We start from the raw sequence: 25929 nt of genomic DNA on the forward strand, positions 1-25929 counted from the left end.
AGGTTCAGCTTTTGAAAGTACCTTTGACTGCAGGATCCTTCCTGGTTCTGGCTCTATTTTTTGATATTCTGACTTTCCACTATTTAAGGAATGAGTAGGAAAGCTTTGTATCAAAACAAAAAAGGAATTTTGTGGAAAAGTTTAAGTGGGAAGATGAAAATTCATAAAGCAGAAACCTAAAATTAAAGTCACATAAGGATCATGGACTGCTGCGAAGTCAACAGGAAATTTTTTGTGACTATAGAATTCTTTGAGATTCTGATGAAAGGTGAAGAACTCGAACCCAGAAAATGCGACACATACATTCAGATGTGTACATAATTTTAAGGAGTTGCTGAACTTGAAGTGGATGCTACATTGTGGTCCCAGGGTTCAGAACATGTGGTCTGAATGTTAATCTGGGCTGAGGAGTATGTTGCTAAAAACTGGGACATTCAAACTGTACCACTGTTATGTTCTCACATACCAATTTTAGGATAGCCAAGATTTAATATTTTGTTTGTTTAAATCTCTGGTCTGGCAACTGGTGAGCAAAATAATTTTTAGTTTTAGCTATTGAGAAGTCAGAATAATCTGTTCTGACTAAAATTGTTTTCCTTTGAAAAGGCTGTAAATGGTAGAGTTTTCTGAAATAAACCAGTATAGTGCTTAACGGTACCCTTACATGTACCCTGTTTAATAAGTCGACTGAATCTAATGGCACAGTACCCGTAATCCCAGCTACTAGGGGAATGGAGGTTCAAGGGCAGCCAGGGCAAGTTAGCAAAAACCCTTCTCAAGATTTTTGAAAAGTATTAGGGTCCTGGGGTTATAGCTTAGTGGGGGCACTTGCCTAGCATGAGTGATACTAATTGCCAGTACCACAAAAATAAACAAACAAATAAGTAAATAAAGTAATAAATGAAAAAGAAAAAGTGGCTAAGTATAGAAGAAAGATAACATGATTGTTTAAAGTGAAAATAGAGTTGACAGTTACTGAACTATAGGCTCAGCAGTAGAATGCTTATCCAGCATGAGTGAGGCCCTAGGTTCCATATCTTCACACTGAAAACGAAGAACTTAAATATATTTACCTTTTGTTTTCTTGACTTTACTATGAATTTGTGTGTAAATTAACTTGTGTCAGAAAACTATTAACTTTTAAAGTGAATTTTATTAGTTCTGCATATTAACAGACATATTTCCTTAGCTGTTGGTGAGAAAGCCTACTGTTTATTTAGCTCAGTGCCTTTGTAGAACACTGAACTGGTAATAACAGCCTCATAAGTTACAGAGTTCCTTTTAAGCAAATTATCATATCCTTAGACCAATATCTAATATAAAATTCATTGATCAAGTAGGGGATTGGCCAACCTCTACTCCTTGGATCATGAGTTTCAGATTCTTTATATTTTTTTCACTTAACTTGATCAAATAAAATGTCTATTTTTCTTTACATCAAGCAAACAAGCTCTACATCATAAAAATACTAAAGTCAAAGCAAGACTACTACATAGATAGCAGTTATTTGTATTTTGGTCTTTTACTATTCATGCTATGTTTTTAAAAATAGAAATAAATTTTATATTAGCCATGGTAATAAGTTCCTATAATCCCATCACTCAGAAAGCTAAAAGCAGAAAGATCACAAGTTCAAAGCCAGGCTGGGCTAGCCTGTCACATAAAACCCCAAAACAAAAGTTTATTGTTAAAATAAAGAAATCAAAGAAGGAGAATTTAAGAATAAAATACTTTATGCTTATGTAATATATGCTACTTTAATGTCGTGATTGAATTTAAATATTTCAGATTAGATTTCAATGAATGACCAAATTATTTTTTCTTTTTGGACAGATCATGCTTATTTTGCCATATAATTTTCCTTGTAAGTTTTTGGAATAGAAGTGAATACAGTGGGATTGTGTATACAGTGGTACCTTGGTTCACAAACTTAATTCAGTCCATGATTCTGGGAAAAATGGCCAGGTTGTGTTCATCACCCGATGCACTGTTGATGAACAGAAACAAAATTTTGTTGAATGCTTCATGAACTGAATTGTTCTCAAACAGAATCCTTTATCAACTGAGGTATTACTGTATTTACATTTAATGATGTTTGTTTGGAGAACCATAAAGTAAAAGAGTTAAAACTCCTTAAAAATAGTATAGATGATTCTTTCTAAGGCCCAGTCATTGAGTTTCCTGTGTAGTGGTTTCTGCATCTCATATGAATATGTGTGATTCTAGTGTTAGATTTTTTTTCACCTACTGTAGCCTCTAAATATAAGACAGGTAGCATTCAACAGTGTTTAGTGATAACAAACTGTTGTACTAAGAAAAGAACTCTGGCTATGTTGTATTTATTGCAAGATAATGTAATGTGCTATAAATAAGTTATGGTATTCAATATAATTTCAGTTTTTTTGCCTTTAGTGTTGCCTTTGTATATAACACCTAAATGAAATTACAATCTCCTAAAAGAGTTAAAGTAATTTAAAGTAATATGTGAATGTACTTTTTTTCCCAGATGTTTGTAGTGTTGGCCATGGTTTGTTTGTATCTTTCCTTCTTCTTTACTTTATTTTATTTTATTGATTGATTGATTGATTGATTGATTAAGAACTTGCTGTGTCGTCTGGGTTGGACTGAGACTTTGTAGTCCAGACTGGTCTCGAGCTCCTGCCTCAGCCTCTCGAGTGCTGGGATTATGGTGTATGCTACCATTCCTGGCTCCATATTTCTGTTTATATATTATTACATTTGGAACCACCTAACAGAAGAAAGTAATTTAACATTTTGTCTACTGGATCTTCTTTTCTTTTCCTCTTACAGGGCAAAGTCAGAGTCAAGTTTCCTAGGGGTAGCCTACATATCTCCTATGTATATCAAGTGTGTGCATTAGGGGTTTATATTTTGCTCTATTTTTTCTCACAATGGTTTTATCTGAAGTATAATCAGATACCTTTCTTGTTCAGCCTAGTTTATCGCTTATATACAAGAGTGATCTTAAATTAGAGACAAAGAAAAATCCCCATTTCTGCAAGACTTATACCTCTCTAGTAGCTCTTTAAAAAGCTTCTAGTTTGGGCTGGGGATTTAGCTTGGCAGCATAAGCACTTGCCTGGCAAGCGTGAAGTCGTGAGTTCAATCCCTGGCACCACAAAAAAAAAAAAAAAAAAAAAAAAAAAAAAGGCTTCTAGTTCATTTTTGTTTGACAGAGTAAATTCCAATAACTTTATTCATTTTAGAAAAAATACTTTTATAACTATGGCATCTTTTTGTTAGATATGTCATAATTATCTGTTTTTATTTCTAGTTCTGTAGATTTCTAGTACTGGTAACACTGTAATTATGTGTTTTTATTTCTGTACTGTATTTCTAGTCTCAGTTCCAGAAAACACTTGGAGTGATTTCTTTTCAGGCTAATGAAAAGTATGAAATAGTTTGTGCAAAAGATCATGTAGGTATATAACATGATGAAACAAAGGCTTGAGTTCAGCTTAAACATTAGAACATGATTAAAACTTCTGAAGTCCCCCTGTAAACACTTTCTGATTATATTCTCCTTTCTTTTCCCTTAAAAGTAACAGTATTCCTAGTTATTTTTATTGTTTTATGTTTCTTTATTGTGTTACTGTGTGCATATTTTTTCCTTGCTTAGTGTTGTATATTTTTGAGAGACAGTTTAATGTAGGATTTAAAACCATAGACTCTGATGCCCAGAGATTCTGCCATTTAGTGCCCATGTGATTTGGGCGAATTACTTAACAACTTGGTGCCCATTTCCTTATCTAAAGGTAGAATCTACCTGGTAGGGTATGTTGTGGGGATTTCATGAGTCACTGTATGTAAGTGCATAAAACAATTCTGGTACACTGGCAGTATTGACTTTAAGTTGCTAGTGTTTATAAAAAGAATCATATTTTTTTGCACTTTCTTTTCTTCAACATAATTTCCTGAAATTCATCCATGTAAATAGTTTATAGCTCTAGATCATTCATTGCTACTGTTGTGTGGCGATCTAGTGTGTGAAGCTTCTGTATTTCTTTTCTCTGTAGGTTTTAGAGTTTGTCATTATTTAACCACTGCAAACAATAAATAATGCTGCTACATTATTGTATATTCCTTCTTGTGTTCTTGTGTAAGAGTTCACAATCTTTTCACATATCTTTTACACAAATGTGTAAGAGTTCACATATCTTTTCTGGGTATGGTGGCACATGCCTGTGTTCCCAACACTTGAGAGGCTGAAGCAGGAGAATTGCCCTGAGTTTGAGGCCAGCCTGAAATACATAGTGAGACCCTATCTCAAAAACAAAAAAAAAAGGTATGTGTATCTTAAACTTACCTAGATGGTGCCAAACTTACCTAGATGGTGCCAGTTTCCGAAATAGTTGTACAACCTTATCCTCCTGTGAGGGCATGAGAATGTGTTTTATTCTATACATTACTGTCTGATTCATTAATTTTTGCCAAACTGGTAAGTATAAAATGGTATACAGGTGTATAATGTTTAAGTTTGCATATGTGCAGCATGTAACTTCTCCCATTTTGTGGCTCGTCTTTCATTCTCAGGTAGATGACTTTCATATATATTTAGGTTAGAGGAAATTCTTTTGTTAGAGTAGTGTCTTATTTGGAGTTTATAATATTTCTCATACTCTTGAAAGGTGAGGCTTTTACAGTCTTTCTGACTAATCCATTCCAATATGAATAATCACAGTAAAAAAGTGTCTTGTATCTTTACTGAGCCTTTTTTTAAAGTATTAAAATAATCTAGCCAGGCATAGTGGTATACGTCTATAATCCCAGCATTTGGGTGGTTTAGACAGGAAGATCTCTATGAGTTCAAGGATGTCCTGGGCTACATTGTGAGTACAGTGCAAGACTGAACTACATAGCAAGACCCAGTCTCAAAAAACAAAATCTAATTTTGGAAATAAAAAGATTACAACATATGCCACATTGAAACTTTCACATTAAGAAATTATACTTTTTATGCTATTAATTCCTGATCTTTTTAGGTTTGTTGATGGGTTTCCAGCAGTTAAGCTTATTTCTAGCCTGTAGGTTGTCTATATGAAACATAATGATTATTTTTTACTTTCTGTTAAGAGAACTGTCATTTGTCTAGAGAAGACATGGTTAGGCATACACCTTACCTGATTTGAAGTAGCTGTGAAATACTCTTAGAAATGTTAACTTCCATAGTTTATGCATATAAAAAGTCAGTGAAACTTTGCTTAGCAGTTTTCTTTGTTTACTGAAGATATTACATTTTTAAAAATTTGTTTTATTTTGCCATTCTTTTTTAATGATGTCCCATATGGAACACTTCCAAATTGATTCTGCAGTTAGTCAGTTCCCTTTATTGTCAGCTTCTTGTGGTTAGAGACAATTAACAATCTATAAACTTCCACATGAAACACTCCATAGTATCATTCACCAGTTAGATACTTATTTTTGAGTTCATTTCTATATTGTGAGCAAATGTGCATTCTGATCTAATCTGCACACAGAGACGGAGAGGGAGGGAACACTGTGTTCGAGAAATATATGTTGTCAGACATGATTAATTGCCATGAAAAATATTTTTTAAATTTAGCTGATCTTTTGGAGTGTATTGCACATTTAACTTCCTACTGGGAATTTGTAATAATGAGTAAAGTGAAAGTGAAGCAGCAAAATTTTATGTCAGAATTTAATCATTGGTTGTGTTAAGATAGTGCTGTAGGGCCAGGGATTTAGTTGAGCAGCACAAGCACCTGCCTGGCAAGCAGAAGGTTGTGAGTTCAATCCCTGGTACCAACAACAAATAAATAAAACAAAATAAGATAAAATAAAATCAATAAAATAGTGTTGTGGATCTGAAGTCTAATTTCTGGATCTGGCATTCAGGACCCTCTACAACTTCAAGCCAACATGGATGGCCTATAAATAAGTCCCTTAACTTTAACAAATTTAAATGTGAAGATACACTATCTTTAATTTCATCGTAGTGAAGTCTGATATACCTTTCTCATTTAAATAGCCCAAATGTGATATCAACAGATATTATATTAACACAGTGTACATTTTCCAGATTTCTAGATGAAAGCATGATTCAGGACACATTTACCTGATTTTCAGAGAATTTCATAGGGAAACAGGAAGATGAGGTTGAAAGCTCTAAAATGGGCCCAGCAAGTCTGAAGGTTTATTTCTGACACATCTCTGTAATTCTTCTATTCCAGTCCACTAATTGTGGTAATGATGGGAGTAGCAGTGTCCCTCTCAGGGGAAGAGTTAAAGCCTTTGGCCTATAAGAATAAATATGTCCGTGCACCCCAGAAACATTTGGTCTCATCTGTACCACTCTGTCCATTTTTGTCCATTTTGCACTGGAACCAATAACTGCCTTTGTGATTCTTCAGCTTATTCCCTCATAGCTTTGTAGTTCACATTTGCCTTTTACTGCGTGGCTCACTTTTTTTTTTGTTGGTTTAAATTTCCTTCATATTCTGGCTCAAATATCACTTTCTTTATTTGAGAAAACATATTGCCCAGCATGGGAACTGAATACAGGAGCCCCTTCTCATGCTAGGCAAGCACTCTGCTACCGCCAGCCCAATGTCAGTTTCTTTTCTCCTTTTTTTTTTTGGTCTTTTTCATTTTTATCAGTACCGGGGATCGAATTCACGACCGCCTGCTTGCAAGGCAGGTGCTTATGCCGCTGAGCTAAATCCCCAGCCCCCAGTGTCAGTTTCTTAATTTAAAAATTTATCCCAACCTCAGCATTTATGCTTAACTCTGCTCATCTTATTCTGTGTGTCATTCACCACCTACCCAATTTGCTGAGACCTAACACAGGACTCTTACCAATACTGGGTTTTTTCCTCTTTCTCACTTTTCATAATCAATTATGAATTCTCCATAAATAGAACCTTATTGGTCAAATAATGATTTTATTCAATTTACTACAACAGGAAGAACAACACGATAGAGTATTGGTAGTTAAGGGAAAGTAGGTTAGAGCATAGGGTCTTGGGGATCTTGACTCAAAGTGGTTAAAGACAGGTTATTGAAGATGGTAGTCAGGGAATTGGTGGGGATTAGACAAAGTGTGTAACACGTGTTTAAAGTCGATAGACACCGCAGAAAAAAAGTCTTTCATATGTTGTCCTGGCAGGACAGCTGTTTGCCCAGATAAATTAGCTCACAAAAATTTCCTGAAGCAAACGGTGGAACTAATTACTGACCTCCAGATGTGGGAGAAAATTTTTTTCCCCTGGAGTATAGTTACAACACGTCGAATCACTTCTCACTGCTGCTCTAGGATTTTCTTTAGTCCTTCCGTCCCTTGCTTCCCTTCCCTAATGCAAAGGATCCATCTCCGCTTGCCGTTTTATTTTTCTCTTTATTTGTATTTTGGGTTTCTCATATAAGAGAAACCATGCACCATGTGATATTTTAACTTGTTTCTGATTTATTTTACTTAGCATATGTTCTCAAGGTATATATCCATCTTCCTACAAATGAATCAAGTTTATCTTTCTTTGTGGCAGAGTAGTACTTCACTGTTGTTATGGTTGGTACATTGTGTCAACTTGAGACGCTTAGAAGTTTAACTAAGAGACTCAGAGGGGAGCCAGGATCCTCACTTTGTAAATATACTCATCCTGTGCAAGAGGAGGACACAGAGATTCTGTGAGTGCTCCATCTGCCCTGGGGAGGAGGTTGGGGTGGCCTGTGTACAATATAAAGGAGGAAAAGAAGCTTTGCCCTTTTTTGCTCTGGCTGCTGCCTTGAAGTGTTCCCTAGTGCCATGCCACCTTGCCTTGGAGCCAGCTGATTATGTACTGAAACCTCCACAAATTAAGCAAAACAAGCCTTTCCTTCCTTCATTTGGGATTCCCAGTATTTTGTTCCAGCAACTAGAAAAAAAGTAACCAAGGCAAGTGTATGTAAATACTACATTTTCATTGTCCATTCATCTGTTGGTGAACATGTAGGCTACTTTCAAGACTTAGCTGTTACAAATTGTGCTGGTATAAACATGGGAATGCAGTGTATTGTAATATGTTTTTAATTCTTTCAGAAAGATAACTAGAAAGAAAATAGCTGAGGTAATTGGAATTTCTAATCTTAAATTTTTGAGGACTCTCCAATACTAACTTTCATAATGGTTGCACTAGTTTACATTCTGACCAATGGTGTAAGAGGGTTCTTTTTTCCTTTCAGTCTCACTAGCATTTGTCACCATTTGATTTCTTAATTGTAAGAATTGTGGATACAACATTGTAAAAATTGTAATTTACAAATTGTAAAAAAAGCGGCTACAACAACAAATGTAACTATTGTGCTGCAATATAACATGTATTTTGAGGGGAATTAATGGCATTTCATAGTAATAAGAATCTTAAGTTAAAATTATAGCCATTTGCGTTAGAGTAAGATAAATATCAGTGTTTTAATTTGCATTTCTCTAGTGGTCAGAGATGTTGAACATTTTTTCATATATTTCTTGGCCTTTTGTACTTCTGAGAAGTATCTATTCATTTCCCTTTCCTATCTTTTGATTGGGACTTTTACTGGGGGAAGTCTAATTTTTTTTCTTAGTTTTTTTATACGTGCTAGATGTTAGTTGCTGGCAAAAATTTTTTCTCATTCTATAGGTTATTCATTCTGTTGGTTCTTTACTGTGCAGAAACTTTAATTTGATATAATCCCACCTGTTAATTCTTGATATTATTTCTTACACAATTGGAGTTCATGAAGTCTTTCCTTACACCAATAACTCGAGAGTTTTATTTATCTTCTTACAGATTGTTTTATTATTTAAATCTTTGATTCATTTTGTTGCTGGCCCTCCACTTTTCCACTTCATTCAGTTGCCTGTCTTATTTGGTGATCCTCGTCTTCTGCAGTTCCTAGAACCATGGTCATCTAGTGTCTCTCTCTAGAATATCCTTTAGCACTGTCTGTAGGGTTGATTTGATAGTCATGAATTCTTTCAGTTGTTCTTCATCATGGAAGTATCTTATTTTTCCATCAATTTTGAAAGATAGTTTTGCAAGATATATCCGAGTTGAAAATTATTTTCTTTCAGAGTTTGAAGCACTTTACTCCAAATTCTTTTTGACTTGATTGTTTTTGTTAAGTCAGCATGATTCTGATTGGTTTTCCTTTATAGGTGATCTGTTTCTTTTCTCAAGCAGCTTTTAATACTCTATTCTTGTGCTGAATTTCTGGGACCTTGATTATTATATGTCTAGGTATAGATTCACTTTGGTTATGGCTAATTGGAGTTCTACATGCCTCACTTATCTGCATGCCAGATCCATTTCCCATATTTGGGAAGTTTTCTTCTATTACTTCTGTAAATAGTCTTTTTATTTCATCTGTGTTGACCTCTGCTTCTTCACTAATCCTGTCATTCTTAAATTACGCTTCTTTGCGTCTTCTTGCAGCTGCTGAATTATTTCCTGGGTCCTTGTTATTTTTAAGAGATCTTTCCTTGCACAATTGCTAGCTACAATCCTATCTTCAAGGTTTGAAAATCTATTTTCAGTCTCTTTCAAGTGGTTTTGCTATCCTTTGACTGACTTTTGAATTTCCTGGATCTCTCTTTGAATCTGTTTCATGCAGTGTAATTCCTTTCTATGTTCATTCAAGGTTTCCATCATTTTCCTATGCTTCTGGTTTTTTTTTTTAATCTATGTCTTCTTTAGATATGCTGAGCAATTCTTTCATTATGTTTGTGGTTTCTTCTTTTACCCTAGATGTTACTTCTAATAGATTGCTTTTATAATCTCATGAAGTTGTTTCCTTACTTCAGTTGCTATCTTTCAGCAACTTCCATTTTCTGCCATGACAGTATCTTGCAGACTTGCTCTATGTGTGCTGGAGGTCTGAAAGTGCCTTTTGCTCCCTCGTCTTGACATTCTCCTGGGTTCCTCCCAACAAACTGGTTGTGGGGCGCAAGCCCTTCGCATGTTGGCACTCTGCAGTGTAGGGGAATGGGATAGGCACTTGGGTATGTCTGACCCCAGATTTACAGGGAGGTAGCAGGGCAGGGGGTGGACTTCTCCAGACCTGTGCAGCTACACTGGGGCTTTCCTGATGATCGGGGGTGCGTCAAGGTAGGGCTGCTCTCTCAGCCTGTGTGTCTACAGTGGGGCTCCCGCTGTAGCAGGCACACAGGAATGTGTTTGTCTGATTCTCCTGGTGTATGATGGCTGCCTGAAGGAACCAAGGGCCTCCAATGGTGGCCTACATGTGCGCAGGGCTTACCTGGCTGTGTCTCCCTCCTCCTGCCCACCGGAAGGAGCCTTCTGTTGGGAGCACCCAACAGGCAGAGGTGGATCTGTCTGGCTCTCTGCCCACACTGGCTGCCCGCAGGAAGGAGCCTTCTGGTGATGGCGCCTGGCAGGCAGAGGTGGATCTGTCTGGTTCTTTCTGCCCGCACTGACTGCCCAAAAGAAGGAGCCTTCCAGTGGTGGGAGCTGGCAGGTAAAGGCAGATATGCTGGCTCTGCCCATGCTGGCTGCCCGCAGGAAGGAACCCTCTGATGGCAACACCCAGCAGACGGAGGTGGTCCTGGTGGTTCTCTCTGCCCATGCTGACTGCCTGCAGGAAAGAAGCCTTCCGGTGGTGGCGCCTGGCAGGTGGATGCAGATCTGTTGGTTCTCTGTTCTCTCTGCCTGTGCTGGCTGCCCACAGGAAGGGGCCCTCCAGTGGTGACAATGGGCAGGCAGAAGCAGATATCCTAGGCATTTGGGTTGTGTCCAAGATTTAGCCTTTACAAATTGTGCTGCTATGAATATGGATGTACATATATCACTATGATATGTTTTTAATTCTTCTGGAAAAACACTCAGAAGGAGAATAGCTCAGTCTAATCACTGTAGCTTTGTAATATATAGTGACTTGAAATCCAGGACTTGATACCTCCTGCTTTGCTCTTTGCCCAGCATTGCTTTTGCTATTGTTTTTTCAGTTCTATATGAATTTTAGGATTGTTTTCTCTTTTTTTGATGAATGCTGTTTAACTTTTGAATGGGATTGCATTAAATCTGTATGTCAGTTTTGTAAGTTTGACTATTTGATGATATTGGTCTGCCTATCCAGGAACGGGGTATCTTTCCACTTTCTGATTCCTCTTTAATCTCCTTTTTTTTTTTTTTTTTTTAGAATACTGTAGCTTTCATTGTGGAGGTATTCCACTTCCTTGATTAGGTTAATTCCTAATTATTTAATTTTTTGATACTACTATGAGTGGTATTTCCTAGTATCTTTCTTGGTGGGTTCACTATTGTGTACAGAAACACTAATGATTTTTTTATTTGTATTTTTTCTATTGATTGTTATGTGTTGATTTTGAATCACTCTACATTGCAGAATTTGTTATTAATTTTTGCAAATCTTAGTAGATTTGAGTCACCTGTGTAAAGTATCGTGTCACCTGCAGATGTCCTTCACATCTTTCTTTCCTATAGTTATGCCTTTTATTTCTTTTTCTTGCCTGATTCCTCTGAGTAATGTTCCAAGTACTATCTTGAGTAAAAATGGTGATGGTGGACATACTTGCCTTACTCCCAATTTTAGAGGGAGAGCTTTTAGCTTTCCTTATGAAATTTGAGGTTGGTCATTGATTGTCATAATTGTTTGTATCAGGTTGAAGTAAGGTCCTTTACCTATTTTTTTCATTTTTTAAAATCTTGAACAAATGTTGGATTTTAACAAAAGCTTTTTCTGCTTCTGTTAATGATTGTGTAGTTTTTGTCTTCTGTTTATGTGATATATCACATATATTAATGTATATATGTTGAACCATCCTTGCATCCCTGCAATGAAGCCTGCTTCATCATGATGTATGGTCTTTTTGGTGATTTTTTGCATTTTGTTTGCCAGTGTCTTGTTAATAATTCTGTGTCAATGTTCATTAAAAATATAACCTATAGTTTTCTTTTTTAGTTAGATCCTTATTTGGTTTTGGAATCAGAGTAATGCCAGCTTCCAGGAATGAGTTTGAAAGTACTTCTTCCCTTTCAGTTTCTTTGAAAAGTTTGAGTAGTGTATTGGCATTATATCCTGCCTAAAGGTCTTTTAGAATTCAGTAGTGAATCCATCAACTCCTGAGCTTTTCTTACAGGGTAGGTTTTTCTTTACTACTGCCTCAATTTCATTGTCTGTTATTATTGAATTGTTAAAAAAAGAGTTTGTAGTGTTTTCTAGGTTCAGTTTTGGTAACTAATAGATGATAGGAATTTGTCCATTCCTTCAAGATTATCAATTTGGTGAAGTATAGCTTTTCATAGTAGTTAACTAATGATCTGTGGGATGTTGGCAGTATCTATGATTTCACCTTTTTCATTCCTGAGTGCATTGATGTAGGACTTTTCTCTCCTTATTTTTGAAAGTTTAGCTTTATTTTGTTATTTTTTCAAAGAACCACAATTAAAGATATGATTGAATCAATCAAAGATTGATTCTATGTATTGCTTTTAGTCTCAATTTTGTTAATTTCCACTCTGCTCTTTATGATTTGCTTTATTGTACTTGGTTTAGATTTAGACTCTTCTTGTTTAGACTCTTCCGCATCATTATGTTATTTGAGCTTACTCTGTTTTTCTAATATGAACATTCTCAGCAATAAATTTCGCTCATAAGCCTGCTTTCATTGTGTCCTGTAGATTTTGTACACTGTACTGGCATTATCATTTGAGTCTATGCATTTAATTTCTTTCTTGTTTTTCCCCGAGTGTTTATGAGTGTGTCATTTGGCTGAGTGTGGTGGCACACTGTAATCGCAATCTGTAATCCCAGCACTTGGGAGGCTGAGGCAGGAGTATTGCCATGAGTTCGAGGCCAGCATAGGCTGCATAGTGAGTTTAAGGCCAGTCTGGACTACAGAGTGAGACCCTGTCTCAAAAAAAAAAAAATAAATGTTGAGGTGTTTTCAAAATTTCTATGGTTTCTTTTGTGGTGAATTTCTAGTTTCAGTGCGCTGTGATCTTGTAGTATACATGAGATAATTTCAACTCTTTCATATTTAAGCAGTTTGGGGCGGGTGTTTTTGTCTTTTTGAGACAGGGTCTCACTTTGCCATTTAGACTAGCCTTGAACTCACTTTGTGGCCCAGGCTGGCCTCAAACTCACAGTGATCCTCCTGCCTCAGCCTCCTGGGTGCTGGGAGTATAGGCATACACCATCCTAACACTGGTTTAATGGACTAGTGTGTGGTCTATTTTGGATAAAGTCCAATGTGCTGTTAAAAAGAATGTATATTCTGTTATACTAAGGTAGAACATGCTAGATACCTGTTAAATTCATTTTTGTGAAGATGTGGTTTAGTGCTAACATTTCTTTGTTACTTTTTTAGTTTAGTCTGTTTGTGACTGTGGTATTAGGGTCTCCTACTTTAATTGTTTTGGTGTTTATTTGATTTTTATGTCCTATAGCAATGATGGCAAACCTTATAGAACTTTCAGTGATACAGACAGCACACTGTGGCGCATGTACATAAGGTTCAGTGCCACTGGCCTACAGTATTTATGAAGTTGGGTGCATTCATGCTTAGTACATACATGTTTTCCATTGTTACCTTTCCTGTTGAATTGTTCCATTAAGTAGTATGTAATAACCTTCTTTGCCTCTTCTGAAGTTTACTTTGTCTGAAAAATGAAACTGTTGCTCCTGCTTGCTTTCAGGGTCCTATTGTATGGAATATTGTTTTATGTCCTTTGCTTTTTAGTCTGACTTTTTGCTTTTCACTTACAGCTTTTTAAGATCCTTCCTTTGTGTTGTACTTCTGCAATTTTTTTATTATGATGTATCATTGGGAGCTTCCTTTTTTCCTTGTAGTTATTTAGTATTCTGTAAACCTTGCTTACCTGTGTATTGAATTCTTTTCCCATACTTGGAAATTTTTCTGTTATAAGTTCTATAAACAGATTGTTTTATTCTTGGTGTGCTGTCTTCTGATTTTTCTCTAACTTAAGTTTGCCTTAGGTTAGTCTTCTTAGTATCATCTAGTAGCTGTTGGATGAAGTTTCCTTGCTATTATTTTTAAGGTTCCTCCAAGTTTATCATTATTTGATTCAGTTTTATCTTCAGTTTCTGAAAACTTTTTTTCATGGTGATCATTTCTTCTATTATATATTTAATAAACTGCTTTATCTTCAGAATTTCTGTTTGGCACCTTCCCATGGAGACTATTTTTGGTAAAATTGTCATTCATGCTTTGTACAGTTTTGGCCGGCTCTTCTGATTTTTTAGTTTCTTTCATAACCGTACTGGTTTATTTGTTAGTTCCAAATAATTATTTGTTATTTGTTAGTTCCAAATAATTAATAGTTATTTGTTAGTTCCTGCCTTTAGGATTATGTCATCTTTGAGCTTAACAAGTTTCTTTGCTTCCTCTTTAACCATTTTGTGGAACTCAGCTATCTGGTGTTTGATTTCCTCTTAGTTGGTGCCCCTTGGGTTTGCATTGGAAGAGTTGAGAGTCTTTGGACTCACTTCTTTGCCTTTTTTTTTTTTAATGTTCCTATTGTATATGTGTGCACACCAAAGTTGAATTCAGAATGAAGAAAATCTGTTGTTACTATGAAGTTCTCTTTAGTTAGGTTCTGTTTTCAGGTGATGTGAGCTTAGCCTTATCCATCAAGAGGTTTTCTTTGCTACTTTATCCTGTCCAGTTTGGCTTGGACTCTGTCAGGTGGTTTCCGCTTCTCCCTTCTAGGATCACACTGGCCCTGTCACCTCTTCTGGACCATGTCTGTGCTTTTTTTTTGTTGGTGCAGTTGCCTGTACTTGAAGTAATCTTTTTCTATAGGAAAAGTATCCTGAATGTAGACTTTTTGGAGAGCATACTGTGTATGGTGCTATTATTATATTATATTATATCCCTTTTATGAAGGGAGAGAGCCACCTAAAGGTAAAGTAGTCTTACTAATGTCTGTATCCACTAGCATGAGTAATGATATATGTTAATAGCATTAATAATATTATATAACACAGTTTTCAGTTTTTACTGAACCAAAAGAATTGAGATGGAGGGGCACTTTAAGGATAATTTAATGTATGGGAGGCAACAGCAATGAGAAATAGAGAAATTTGAGTAAAAAAATCAAGACCTGAAAGTGTAAATGGGAGAAATTATCATACCTGGGGCAATGTTTACGTTAACTGGTTATTTTTTAGAGCTGCAGTGTAAGTAGAAGAGCACAGATTGAGGACTGGTACTGGGGAATTCTCTCAATGAATGGGAGAAAGCCCAGGAGGCGCCTCAAAGGAGGCAAACAGGTGAAGAAGATAAACCAGAGAAATACTGCGGGGAGGGAAAGGGATTAGGAAGAAAAGAAGTATACAAGAGAGCTGGAAACAGGGTATCAGGTTCTGCAGAGCAGTTAAGTAAAATAAAGGATTTTCTGAACTTCACAAGTAAGTAGAATCTTGAAATTTCTAGTAGATTGGAGATCCTTTTTAAAAATTTTGTCTGAAAAACAAAATAAGTTTGTGTGTTTCTAGTCTTTATTCCTATAAAAATATACCCATTTATATATGTTCAATCTGGACTTTTCAGGCCACTGATAATTATTTTTCATTAAGAAGTAGCAATGAAGGTATCATTCTTTTCCAAATTAATTTTAGAGCTGTTATATCAGCCATTTTAAAAAATGGTCCAGCCATGAAACTGTTTCCTTAAACGTTTACACAGAACTCCAGCATGTAAATCTGTTTTAACTGTAATCAGGACCTGAAACCTTTCCTGAGTGTTATGTCCAGTCTTCTAACTTTTTTGCTTTCCCTTCAAATAATTAGTGACCACTGGGCTTTTTCCATGTAAATAGTGGGGCTCCTTGAAGGATAGTTTGAGAATTACTAATATGTAATTTTCACATAAAAGCTGATAACAAACCATTTGCATACCAGAATGACAAGATATTTAGACTCAATTTGTTAATATTTATAATCTTTTTTTCTTATCCAGCAACAGAATAGTGTAACAATAAATAGCTGTGTAGAAGGCAGATAAACCTGTGCTAGATCTATTAGACAGAGGTTAGAGTCCTCCTTTATTAAGGGAAGTGGTCAGAGTTGTCAGTTGGAAACTGTACTACTGTTAAATCTACAGTCTGTTCCAACACTGATTCTCTGTATCACATTGGTCTTATGTGTCTAAACTTGTGCCTAGCAAGTAGCCTCTGCCATGATGGAGATCTATTTTATGTTTCGTTTTTTTAAATTTACAGTATGCCACATATAATATGTTCTGTGTTAAATGCCAGGGTATCCTTTAAACCAACACAATACTGCCTACCATTAAGGAAATATAAGTTGCTACAAAGTTTATAAATAGCATAAAGCATTAATGAGAGTTACATGAAGTGAACCAGAGCCCACAAATTTTAGCTTCCTTAGAGGTTAACTCATGAGCATACTCTTTAAAAATGTGTAGACTTTAATCAGAGGCAAACAGAGAAAGTTCTTTCTTTCTAGGCAGACTAGGAATGTGTACAGAAGTTCTGGAACTGAAAGAAGAGATGCTTTGTTTGGAGAACTGAAAGTAGTTTAATGTATCTGGAGCTCAGTATCTGAATGGGGACTGGAGAGAGAAGCCAGATGAAAAAGAACTGTTTGCCATGCTCAGCAATTTGATATTGAAGGTGTTCTGACACAAGTGGAAAATTTTCACCCGTAGTACTGGGGATTAAACCCAGGACCTTCACATTGAGCTATATCCCAAGCCCTTTTAAAATAGGAGACAAGGTTTCACTAAGTCATTAAGTTGCCCACGCTGGACTCCATTTTCAGTCTTGCTATTTTACTCTCCTAGTGCTATGCATAGTGCCACAGAACTGTTACCAAATTAACTCATTTACACAGGCAAGCCAGTCTTCCCATACAGCCACGTGTCACCAGGCCTAGCTGTAAGTGAAGGATTTTAAGTAGTTTTATAGTCCAATTTATGGTTTATGGGAAGCACTTTAGCAGTAGTCAGAACAGGTTAGAATGGAGCATTGTTGGAAGCAGAGAACAAGAAATAGGTTTTTGGTATAATTTAAATTTGGTGTAAATTTATTTATCTATCTCAGGCTAGTAGGCTTGGTATGGAGAGGGTTTGAATTTAAGAGATAATGGAGTTGTAGACTCCAGAAGGGGTGATAGGATGATTTTAGGACTGGCTTGGCCAAGTGGTAAGATAATGATAAGTAGGTAGTTGTCTTTGCTAAGAGAAGAAAATTAAGAAGAAAAGAATTATATATGCTTTTTGTTAGGATTAAACCCGGGACCTCATGCGTGCTAGACAGCTGTTTTACTGCTGAGCCTACAGCCCCAGCCTCTGTGTATACAGTATTTTTCAACTGTGATGTGAAAGAGTGTAACAGGATATGTTTTCAAAGAAGATTATGAAATTCTTTTCGAAAGTGTGTTAGATAAAGATACTCTCATTTAGGGGGTTTAGGAATAATGATCTGCTTAAATTCATTATTAGAAAAGGGATTTTTGGCTGGTCCGATGGCAGTGGGTTATCAGAACTTATTAACATTAGTGTCACTAAAGTTGGTACACCACCCCCCCCCACTGCTAAATTTGACTGGCTTAAAAAAAAAAAAGAAAGAAAAGGGATTTTTATACTCCTGTCAGAATTTTTACCTAAGATGTGTAGTAAGATGGGCTTGCCTGTGTAAATAAGCTAATTTGAGCTAATCTTCTGTGGTGTTACGCGTTTTAAAAGACAAAATGATTTTACTCAGAATGCAAACTTTGATTCTCAAGTCTTTCACTGGTGTCGTGGAAACTAACAATCACAACAGAAGACGCTTCGTGTTTTTGTCACATTTTTCTAGAGTTAAGATCACTTGAGGGCAATTTAAGTGCTTAAATCCTTCTGGCAAAGAATAAGCCATGCTCCGTAATATAAAATTGGAGGTATTAGTTTCACATTTTGAAACTTTGCTCTGTAGATGGACAGTTACTCTAATGATGTTTGTTCATCGTTTCTTGAATGTTCTGGCTGTTTGTTGTCAGTTATTTCTCTGTAGTTCTGTAATCACTACTAAATCTTTGACAGTATTGAAGATCTGTCTCTTCCAGCAACAAAAAAACTTACTTTTTAATACTTTTTATTTTATAGAGTGAATTATGAAACTTAGAACCTTCTCATTGTTTTAGATTAATGAATGTAAGACATGAAGTAAATTCTGATGTCATACTGGTTGAAAGAAGTCTCTTCTTTAAATTTAGTCCTAGTACAACTTTCGCATATGTACTTAAAGAAAGTTTGTTTTATTCCTCTTTATTAAAAAAATATTTTGTAAAAGCATGATTACCATCCCAGTTTTGCTTAATATCTTCTGATAAGCCAAATTGAACCCCATATTTCAATATACCAGACTGTTTTTTCCCTTGATAAGTTTGAAAGTTTTCAGAAATTGTTATCAATCTATAATTTGGCCAACATGTACAAATTTCCACTTTTACAAGTGAGAATGGTTTTGAGTGGTAGGTTGGTAGAGAGAATTTTTGTTGATTTATTACAATTAAAATGCTTGAAATTCTTAGAATAACATTTCTTTAAATCCTACTAGGAGTTATTGTCATTTTTTAACAAGGACTTGTATCATACTTGTTTTTTCAAAAATTAAAATGATTTATTTGAACTTGGTGTTATTCTTAAGTGTACCAACTGCTTATTTTCCTTTATCAAACTTTTAATTTGGGTTTTTTTGGTAACCCAAAGTTTAAATATGTTAAAAGATAACTTCTTTTTCATGTTTCTTTTGCTGTCTTCAGGTTGTAAAAATTAAAATGAACAAACTACGTCAGAGTTTTAGGAGAAAGAAAGATGTTTATGTTCCAGAGGCCAGTCGTCCACATCAGTGGCAGACAGATGAAGAAGGGGTTCGCACTGGAAAATGTAGCTTCCCAGTTAAGGTAAAAGTGGATATTTCTATACATCTCTGTATGGAAAAGAACTGACAGATGATTGAACGTGACATTCCATTAACCAGGACGATCAAAAGAGAACCCTCCAATAATGAATCCTTTCATGTTCTGCTTCAGTGATAGAATTAAGTGAGAAAAAATATATTACAGTTAGAAATCTTTACCTTTATATTTAAGGATTTCGGTTGTGTAATCTGAAATCAATATAAATAAAATCACTTCTGATGAGAATACTTACCTTGAAATATCTAGATGTCCTCAATCACTAGGAATCAAGTTACTTTCCAGTGGGATATACTTACCAGGTGATAGGGTAAAAGAAATGGGAGTCTACTTTCTTAAACACAGGCCTGGCCTAGTCTGGAGATCTTTGAGTTAGTCAGAATAGCTCAGTCAGAGGGAGTTTTCTTTTTAACTTTGTTACTTTTAATCATAGCAAGCAGGTGAGTTTTAAACTGAAGAAAGAATAGTGCTTTTATTTTAACAGGAGCAAAGGCAGAAAATAGAGTTCACCTAAGTTTGTGTGTTGGTGACTTGAGATTGATAGACTTCTGTTCTGAAGGCATTCTCAGAGGAAGTAAACCCATCTATAGAAGACTAGAGAAGTTGTAGGTGTAAAATTGGATTATGAGCACAATGGACCAGCTACTCTAGAAACAATAGGAAACAAGAGTCAGTAATCAAATGAGATTGCAGCATGTTTGATCTCTGCTATGTATATTTCAAATACTGATACCTATATAATATAATTCAATGTTAGCATAAAGAGTCAAGTAAATTTAAAACCTTGTTTTGCAATTATGTTACTACAGCATAATTTTTAATGGAGGAGTAATTTTAATATCACAAATGAAACATTACCTTATACTATACAAGTATATAAAACTTAATCTAGTGGTTCTCAAAGTAGGATCCCCAAAAACTTTTCAGAGAGCCCTGAGGTATTCTCTTTTCCAACTATATATCTGTGTGAGACCACACTGTCTTTACATGCTTCAACTAAAACAACATATTGCAACAGAATGAACATAAAAGCAAATATGGAAGTCCAGTTTTTTCATATTAAGTTGGTATGGGACTGGGGATTTAGCCCAGCAGCATAAGCGCCTGCCTCGCAAGCAGGCAGTCGTGAGTTCGATCCCTGGTACCGATAAAAAGGAAAAAGACAAAAAAAGAACTGAGGGGTTTTGTTTGTTTGTTTTCATTTTTGAAACAGAGTCTCATTATGTAGTCCAGGCAGACCTTGTACTCATAATGTAGCTCAGGCTAGCATTGAACTCTTGATAATTCTCCTGCCTCAGCCTCCCTCCCAACTGCTGGAATTACAGCCATGCACCACCATGCCCAGCTCATTGTTTTAAAATAAATCAAATTTCTAGAGTTCTCAGTTATAATTTGTAGTAATTAGCAATAGTTATGACTGTTACTTAAAAAAAAAACTGTGAGATTTTCAATGTAATAGGGCCCTGAAACCAAAAGTTTGAGAACTAATTGTTTAAATAATATGCAGTTAGAACAGTGTGCTAAGAATTTATCTGTAATTGCCTACTATCATATTTTAAGATGATGGTTTCAATTTTAGTTATTAAATAAATTGATGAAATTCATGGTAATGCTTTGATTTGTAATTAAAATTTTAGCCATGCATCATATAGCAAACCTGTCATCATAACACTCTGGAAGCTGAGGCAGGAGGATCTCAAATTCAAAGCTACCCTGAACTACAATAGCTAGACCTTGTCTCAAGAAACTAATAAAATAAAATCTCAGTTCTTTGATTATGTAGAATGTTTGGCATGCTAAAATGGCTCTTCCATTGGATTTTGGAGATTGCGTTATATTCACATTTGGAGGTATGAACATTAATTTTGCAGAACTCATGCTTATAGTTATGTTTATAAATTGGTCTCATTATTTTAAGTCACTATTTAAAGGAGATGAAAAGGCTTTCATATGCCTTTGGCTTGAGGATACATACAGCGCTTAGTCAGTTATTATTAGGAATTGTGCCTGTATGTACAAATAGGATAGACCAGTTGAATAATTGAGCATATGGGTGCTAGAATTTGTGTATTTACCTCCTAGACCAACATCTTGCTGTATCGTGATCTACTAGATGGTCTAGGGAACCACACCTTTCTAAGATAAGAGCTGCCATTGTGCTGGAAATGATAATAGATATTTTGATAATAGGCCTTTCTTATTTTGTGTGTAACCATATAGCTGAGACACAGAAAGTAGTCCTTGCACTACTTCAGTATTTTTGAGAGACCAGTTTCTGGTTCATATAACATTTAATAACTTGTACCTTCAGAAGATTTTGGCCCGAAAATTACAAAATTAGAAGTTGCTAAACATATAAAGGAAAAGTATATAAATAAAATGAAAAATAGTCTAGAGACTGATGAAATTGTAAAAATTAACTGTACAAATAAATATGGAAACATAGATAAAATTGGTAATACTCTTAAACTGGCCAAAACTGATGCCTAAAAAATTGAAAATATAAAAAGACCAAGCTAAGATAAAATAACACTGTTGGGTATCAGAGTTATACACCTCATACTCCTAATATAAGTACCAGGGAATAGTATTAAAGATAAAATTTATGAGGCCTTATCTGTTTGTCAAAGCCTTATAGAGTCATAGCATGGTACTCATCTGCTTTGAATCTTTTTTTTTTTTTTTCTCCTTTTTCCTTTTTATCGGTACCTGGGATCGAACTCACAACTGCCTGCTTGCAAGGCAGGTGCTTATGCCGCTGAGCTAAATCTCCAGCCCCGAATCTTTTTTTTTTTTTTTTTTTGGTACCCGGGATTGAACTCACAATCACACACTTGCAAGGCAGGCACTTAACGCTGCTGAGCTAAATCCCCAGCCCAGCTGCTTTGAATCTTGTACAGCTTGACTCATTTTGGCATGAAAATTTTGTCCTGGTTCTCTTCTTTGGTTTGGTACTTAATGTGCGAGCTACAGCTTGTCATTGCCAATTGCCTCATAGCTTGACACCCTTTCCAGCCCAAAGAATTTTGATGGAATTTGTCATTTTTGGTACTTGTTGTGTTTTTCCCAGTCCAATTAATGACAAGTGCCAAGGTACCACTGTAAGTTTGTAAAACTTAATAAATCTTTTATATGTATAGAGTTTGAGAACTTGACATAGAGCATATAAAACAGACCAGTCTAAATTAATTTACAGAGACCATCACAAAGCTTTTAATAAAATATTGATGTACAGAATCTAACAATCCTGTTAAAAAATAATAGATATCCACACTCATCTAAAGAGTAAAGAAATATCTTTTTTGTCCAGATAAAGCAGCCCTAGACACACACACACGTACATACACCACTGATTCTTAGTGAGGACTGAAGCAAATGCCAAAGTCATAGTTGCGTAGTCCAAGAAAGCAATTATTTTGTATTTACAATCTGTGCCACAGAGTTAGCTATCTAGCAATTTCAATGGTAGTTACATTTACATCATATCAAATTTATTCTTAATTTTTTACTTTTAATTGACATAATTATACATATTCATGGGATGCAGTATAATATTTTGACTGTGCAGCAATCAGGGCAGTAGCGTATATAGTCCCTCAAATAGTTACCTTTTCTTTGTGTTAGAAACAAAATCTTCTGTTTTGAAATGTACAATAAATTACTAATAACATAGTCACCTTACCATGCTATAGAACACTAGAACTTAATCCTTTTATGTATTCATTATTCTTAGGTATCTAAGAAGTATCTTATAGCTAAGGCCTTTGTCTTCCTGTTTTTTAAAAATAATTAGTTATACAGATTAAGGGGTTTCAATTTGGCAGATTCTTATATGCATATAAAATACTTCAATCATTTCCACCCCTAATTATCCCAGTGTCCCTTTACTCTTTGTTTCTTTCCCCTCTGATAATAGTCTCTTCCTACTTTCATGCCCCTCCCACTTCCACATGTGAAAGAAAATATACAATGTTTGTCTTTCTGAGTCTTTTTCTCACATGATGATCTCTAGTTCTATTTTCTTGAAAATTACATGATTTCATTCTTCTTTATGGCTGAATAGTACTCCAGTGTGTTCTATATACCACATTTTTATGCATTCATCTTGTTGATAGCACCAAGAGTCGTTCCATATCTTGGCTGTTGCGAGGTGAGCTGCAGTAAACTTGGGTATGCAAGTAATCTCCATAGGAAACAGACTTTAATTCTTTCAGGAATATAGAACTGGATGGTATCTCCACTTTTAGTTTTTTGAGGAACCTCCATATTCATTTCCATAGTGGCCGTACTGATTTACATTCCCACTAATAGTAGTGTTTTCTTTACTTCCTTCCCAGCATTTATTATTTCTTTGTATTCTTGGTGATAGAATTCTGACTGAGGTGAGATGGAATCTCGGTGCAGTTTTAATATGCATTTCTCTGGGGTCTAAAGATGTTGAACGTTTTTTTGTGAACTTACTGAGCCCTAGTCCCTCTTCTCTTGAAGTGTCTCTTCAGTTCATTTGCCCATTTTTTGATTAGGTTTGTTTTTTTTTTAATCTTAACTTTCTTGAGTCTTTCCTGGATATTCATCCTCTTGTCAACAGATTAGCTGACCCAGATTTTTCCCCCATTCTATAGGCTATCTCTTCATTCCATTGTTTCCTTTGCTGTGCAGACACTTTTTAATTTAATAAAAGTCACATTTGCAGATTCTTGCTATGATTCCCTGTGCTATTGGAGTCCTATTTAGGAAGGCTTTGTCTGTGCTTATGACTTCAAGTGTTCCCTGTTCTTTTGTTCTTACAGCAGTTTTCAAAGTTTCGGGTCTTATACTTTTAGTGTTTTGAATCATTTTAAAATGATTTTTGCCAGGGTAAAGGATAGAGATCTAGTATCAGTCTTCTATATAGGGATGTCCAGTTTTCCCAGCACCATTTGTTAAAGAGGCTGTACTTTCTTCAATATATAATTTTGGTCCCTTTGTAAAGAATCTGATGCATAGTTTGTGGATCTGTTTCTGTGTCCTTTATTTCATTCTCTTGGTTTCTGTGCCTGTTTTATATCAGTACCACACTGTTTTTGTAACTATGGCTGTATGCATAATTTGAAATTGAGTATTGTAATAACTCCAGCATTGGCCTTTTTCCACAAAATTGGTTTGGCTATTCTGAATCTTGTTTTCATATGAATTTTAAGATTGCCTTTTCTACTTTTGAAAATTGCTAGTAGTATTTTGATGCAGTTTGCATCAAATCTGTAGATCTCTTTTGGTAATGTGGCCATTTTAACAATAATTCTGCTAATATATGAACCCAGGAGGTCTTTCTGTTTTTTAGTGTTACATTCAGTTTCTTTCTTTGCATTTGTGTAATTTCATGGTAGAGGCCCTTTGCCTCTTTGAATCCTAGGATGGGTTGATTGGTGGGTTTTTGTTGTTATTGTTAGTAGAATTGTTTTCCTGATTTATTATTCTATGGGGTTCATTATTGATGTACAGATAAACTATTGAGTGTTGATTTGTATATCTTGCCACTGTGCTCAATTTATTAGATTTACAAGTATTTTGGTAAAGTTTTTAGGGTCTTCCAAAATAATAGATCAAATCATCTGCAAAGAGAAATAGTTTGAGTTCTTCCTTTTTTATTTGTGTATCCTTTTTCTTTGTTTCTTTTGCCAAAGCACTCTAAACTTCCAAGTACTATATTGAACAGAGGTGATGAGAAAGATACTTTTGTCTCATTCCGCATGTTAGAGAAAATGCTTTCAGTTCTTTTTTCCATTCAGAAATCTTGGCAATGAAAAGCTCTAGAAACCAAATAGAAGGTTAAGTGGAAAGCTTCACCAATAGTGTAGGTCAGTAGAAAGGAGGTCAAAGCTTGAAGATAAAGTAGATGACTTTTCACAGATAATAAAGAAAAAATAATTTGTGTTCTTTTTCCAGCTTTCATTGATTCGGTCAGGCCTCATCCACTTTTTCTTCCTTAGATCATTACAACAAACTCTTGATTTTGTGCTTCATGTCTTTCTGTAGCTCTCTAATAAAATTTTAGACAGGCATTGAGAGCTCTTCAGAAGCATGTATTTTTAAACCATACTACCTGAATGTGAATATGAGTTTTGCCTTTGACTAGCTGTGTGACCATCAGCAAATTACTTAACTTCTGTATTTCAGTGTCCTTATCTGTAAATGGGGACTGGTACCTACCTAGTATAAGAGTTCTGAGAATTAAGTAAATATCATTAAAAATACAACACTGCCTGGTACATGGTGAGTGTATAATAAATGCTGCCGCTGCTATTACTGGATAGCAACTTCACATTGTAGTTTTTGTCTGCATTTCTTATTTCGTGGGTTTTCTATAACGGAGTTTTTAACTCTGGAAATTTAATATTGCTAGTTTGGATTGCTAGTTTGTACTCTAAAGTTCCACATGTTCTCAAAAAAAATTAAATTAAAAACAAAAAAGCTAGACATAGAGGCACACATCTGTAATCCCAGCACTGGGGAGGCTGAGGCAGGAAAATTATTGCAAGTTTGAGGTGGCCTACATAGCGAGTTCAAAGCCAGCCAGTCCTCCAGAGTGGTGCTTCCAGGGGTGGTGAAACCTCTAGGAGGCCAGGCCTAGTAGGGAGTTCCTTAGGTCATTGGCCCATAGAGGACTGTGAGACTCCAGCTCCTCCTCTTTGCTTCCTGGCTCATGTAGTGAGCAGTTTATTCCACTACACCATCCCTGCCGTTGTCCCTGCCATTTTGCAAGTATCTATCAGAAACAAAAGCAGTCTTAGGCTAGAACCTCCTAAACTGTGAGGCAAAACATGTTTTCCCTTAAAAGTTAAGTATCTCAGGTATTTCATTACAGCAACAGAAAACACCAACATCTCTTGTTTAATAGGGGCCTAAAGCTTTCGATAGACAGACGCACTGCTTGCACCAACCTGTCTTAACTTTAACAATTCTGCTGTTTATCCCAAGAGAATGGGCATTTCTCCTACCTATAATGTTACTGCCTTAATACGAAATCTTCTC

The 25929-nt window shown here is 35.6% G+C and overlaps 1 protein-coding gene across 32 annotated transcripts in view; it reads left to right on the forward strand.

Moving 5' to 3' along the window:
- The window catches only part of Numb (NUMB endocytic adaptor protein), a 196452-nt gene that overhangs the window by 123851 nt on the left and 46672 nt on the right, over window positions 1-25929 (forward strand). For 24 of the 32 annotated variants that reach the window (XM_063241371.1, XM_063241380.1, XM_003472400.5 and 21 more), the window contains one exon: window positions 18763-18903. The exons of the other annotated variants lie outside the window; for them this stretch is intronic. In XM_063241371.1, coding sequence (XP_063097441.1) covers window positions 18778-18903 — 126 coding nt within the window. In that variant the 5' untranslated portion in view covers window positions 18763-18777. The remainder of the gene's footprint in view (window positions 1-18762; window positions 18904-25929) is intronic. 32 annotated transcript variants of the gene reach the window in all.

Source organism: Cavia porcellus, unplaced genomic scaffold (genome assembly GCF_034190915.1).
Source record: "Cavia porcellus strain 051 isolate PalLab524CR breed Dunkin Hartley unplaced genomic scaffold, mCavPor4.1 scaffold_31, whole genome shotgun sequence".
NCBI classification, from domain to species: Eukaryota; Metazoa; Chordata; class Mammalia; order Rodentia; family Caviidae; genus Cavia; species Cavia porcellus.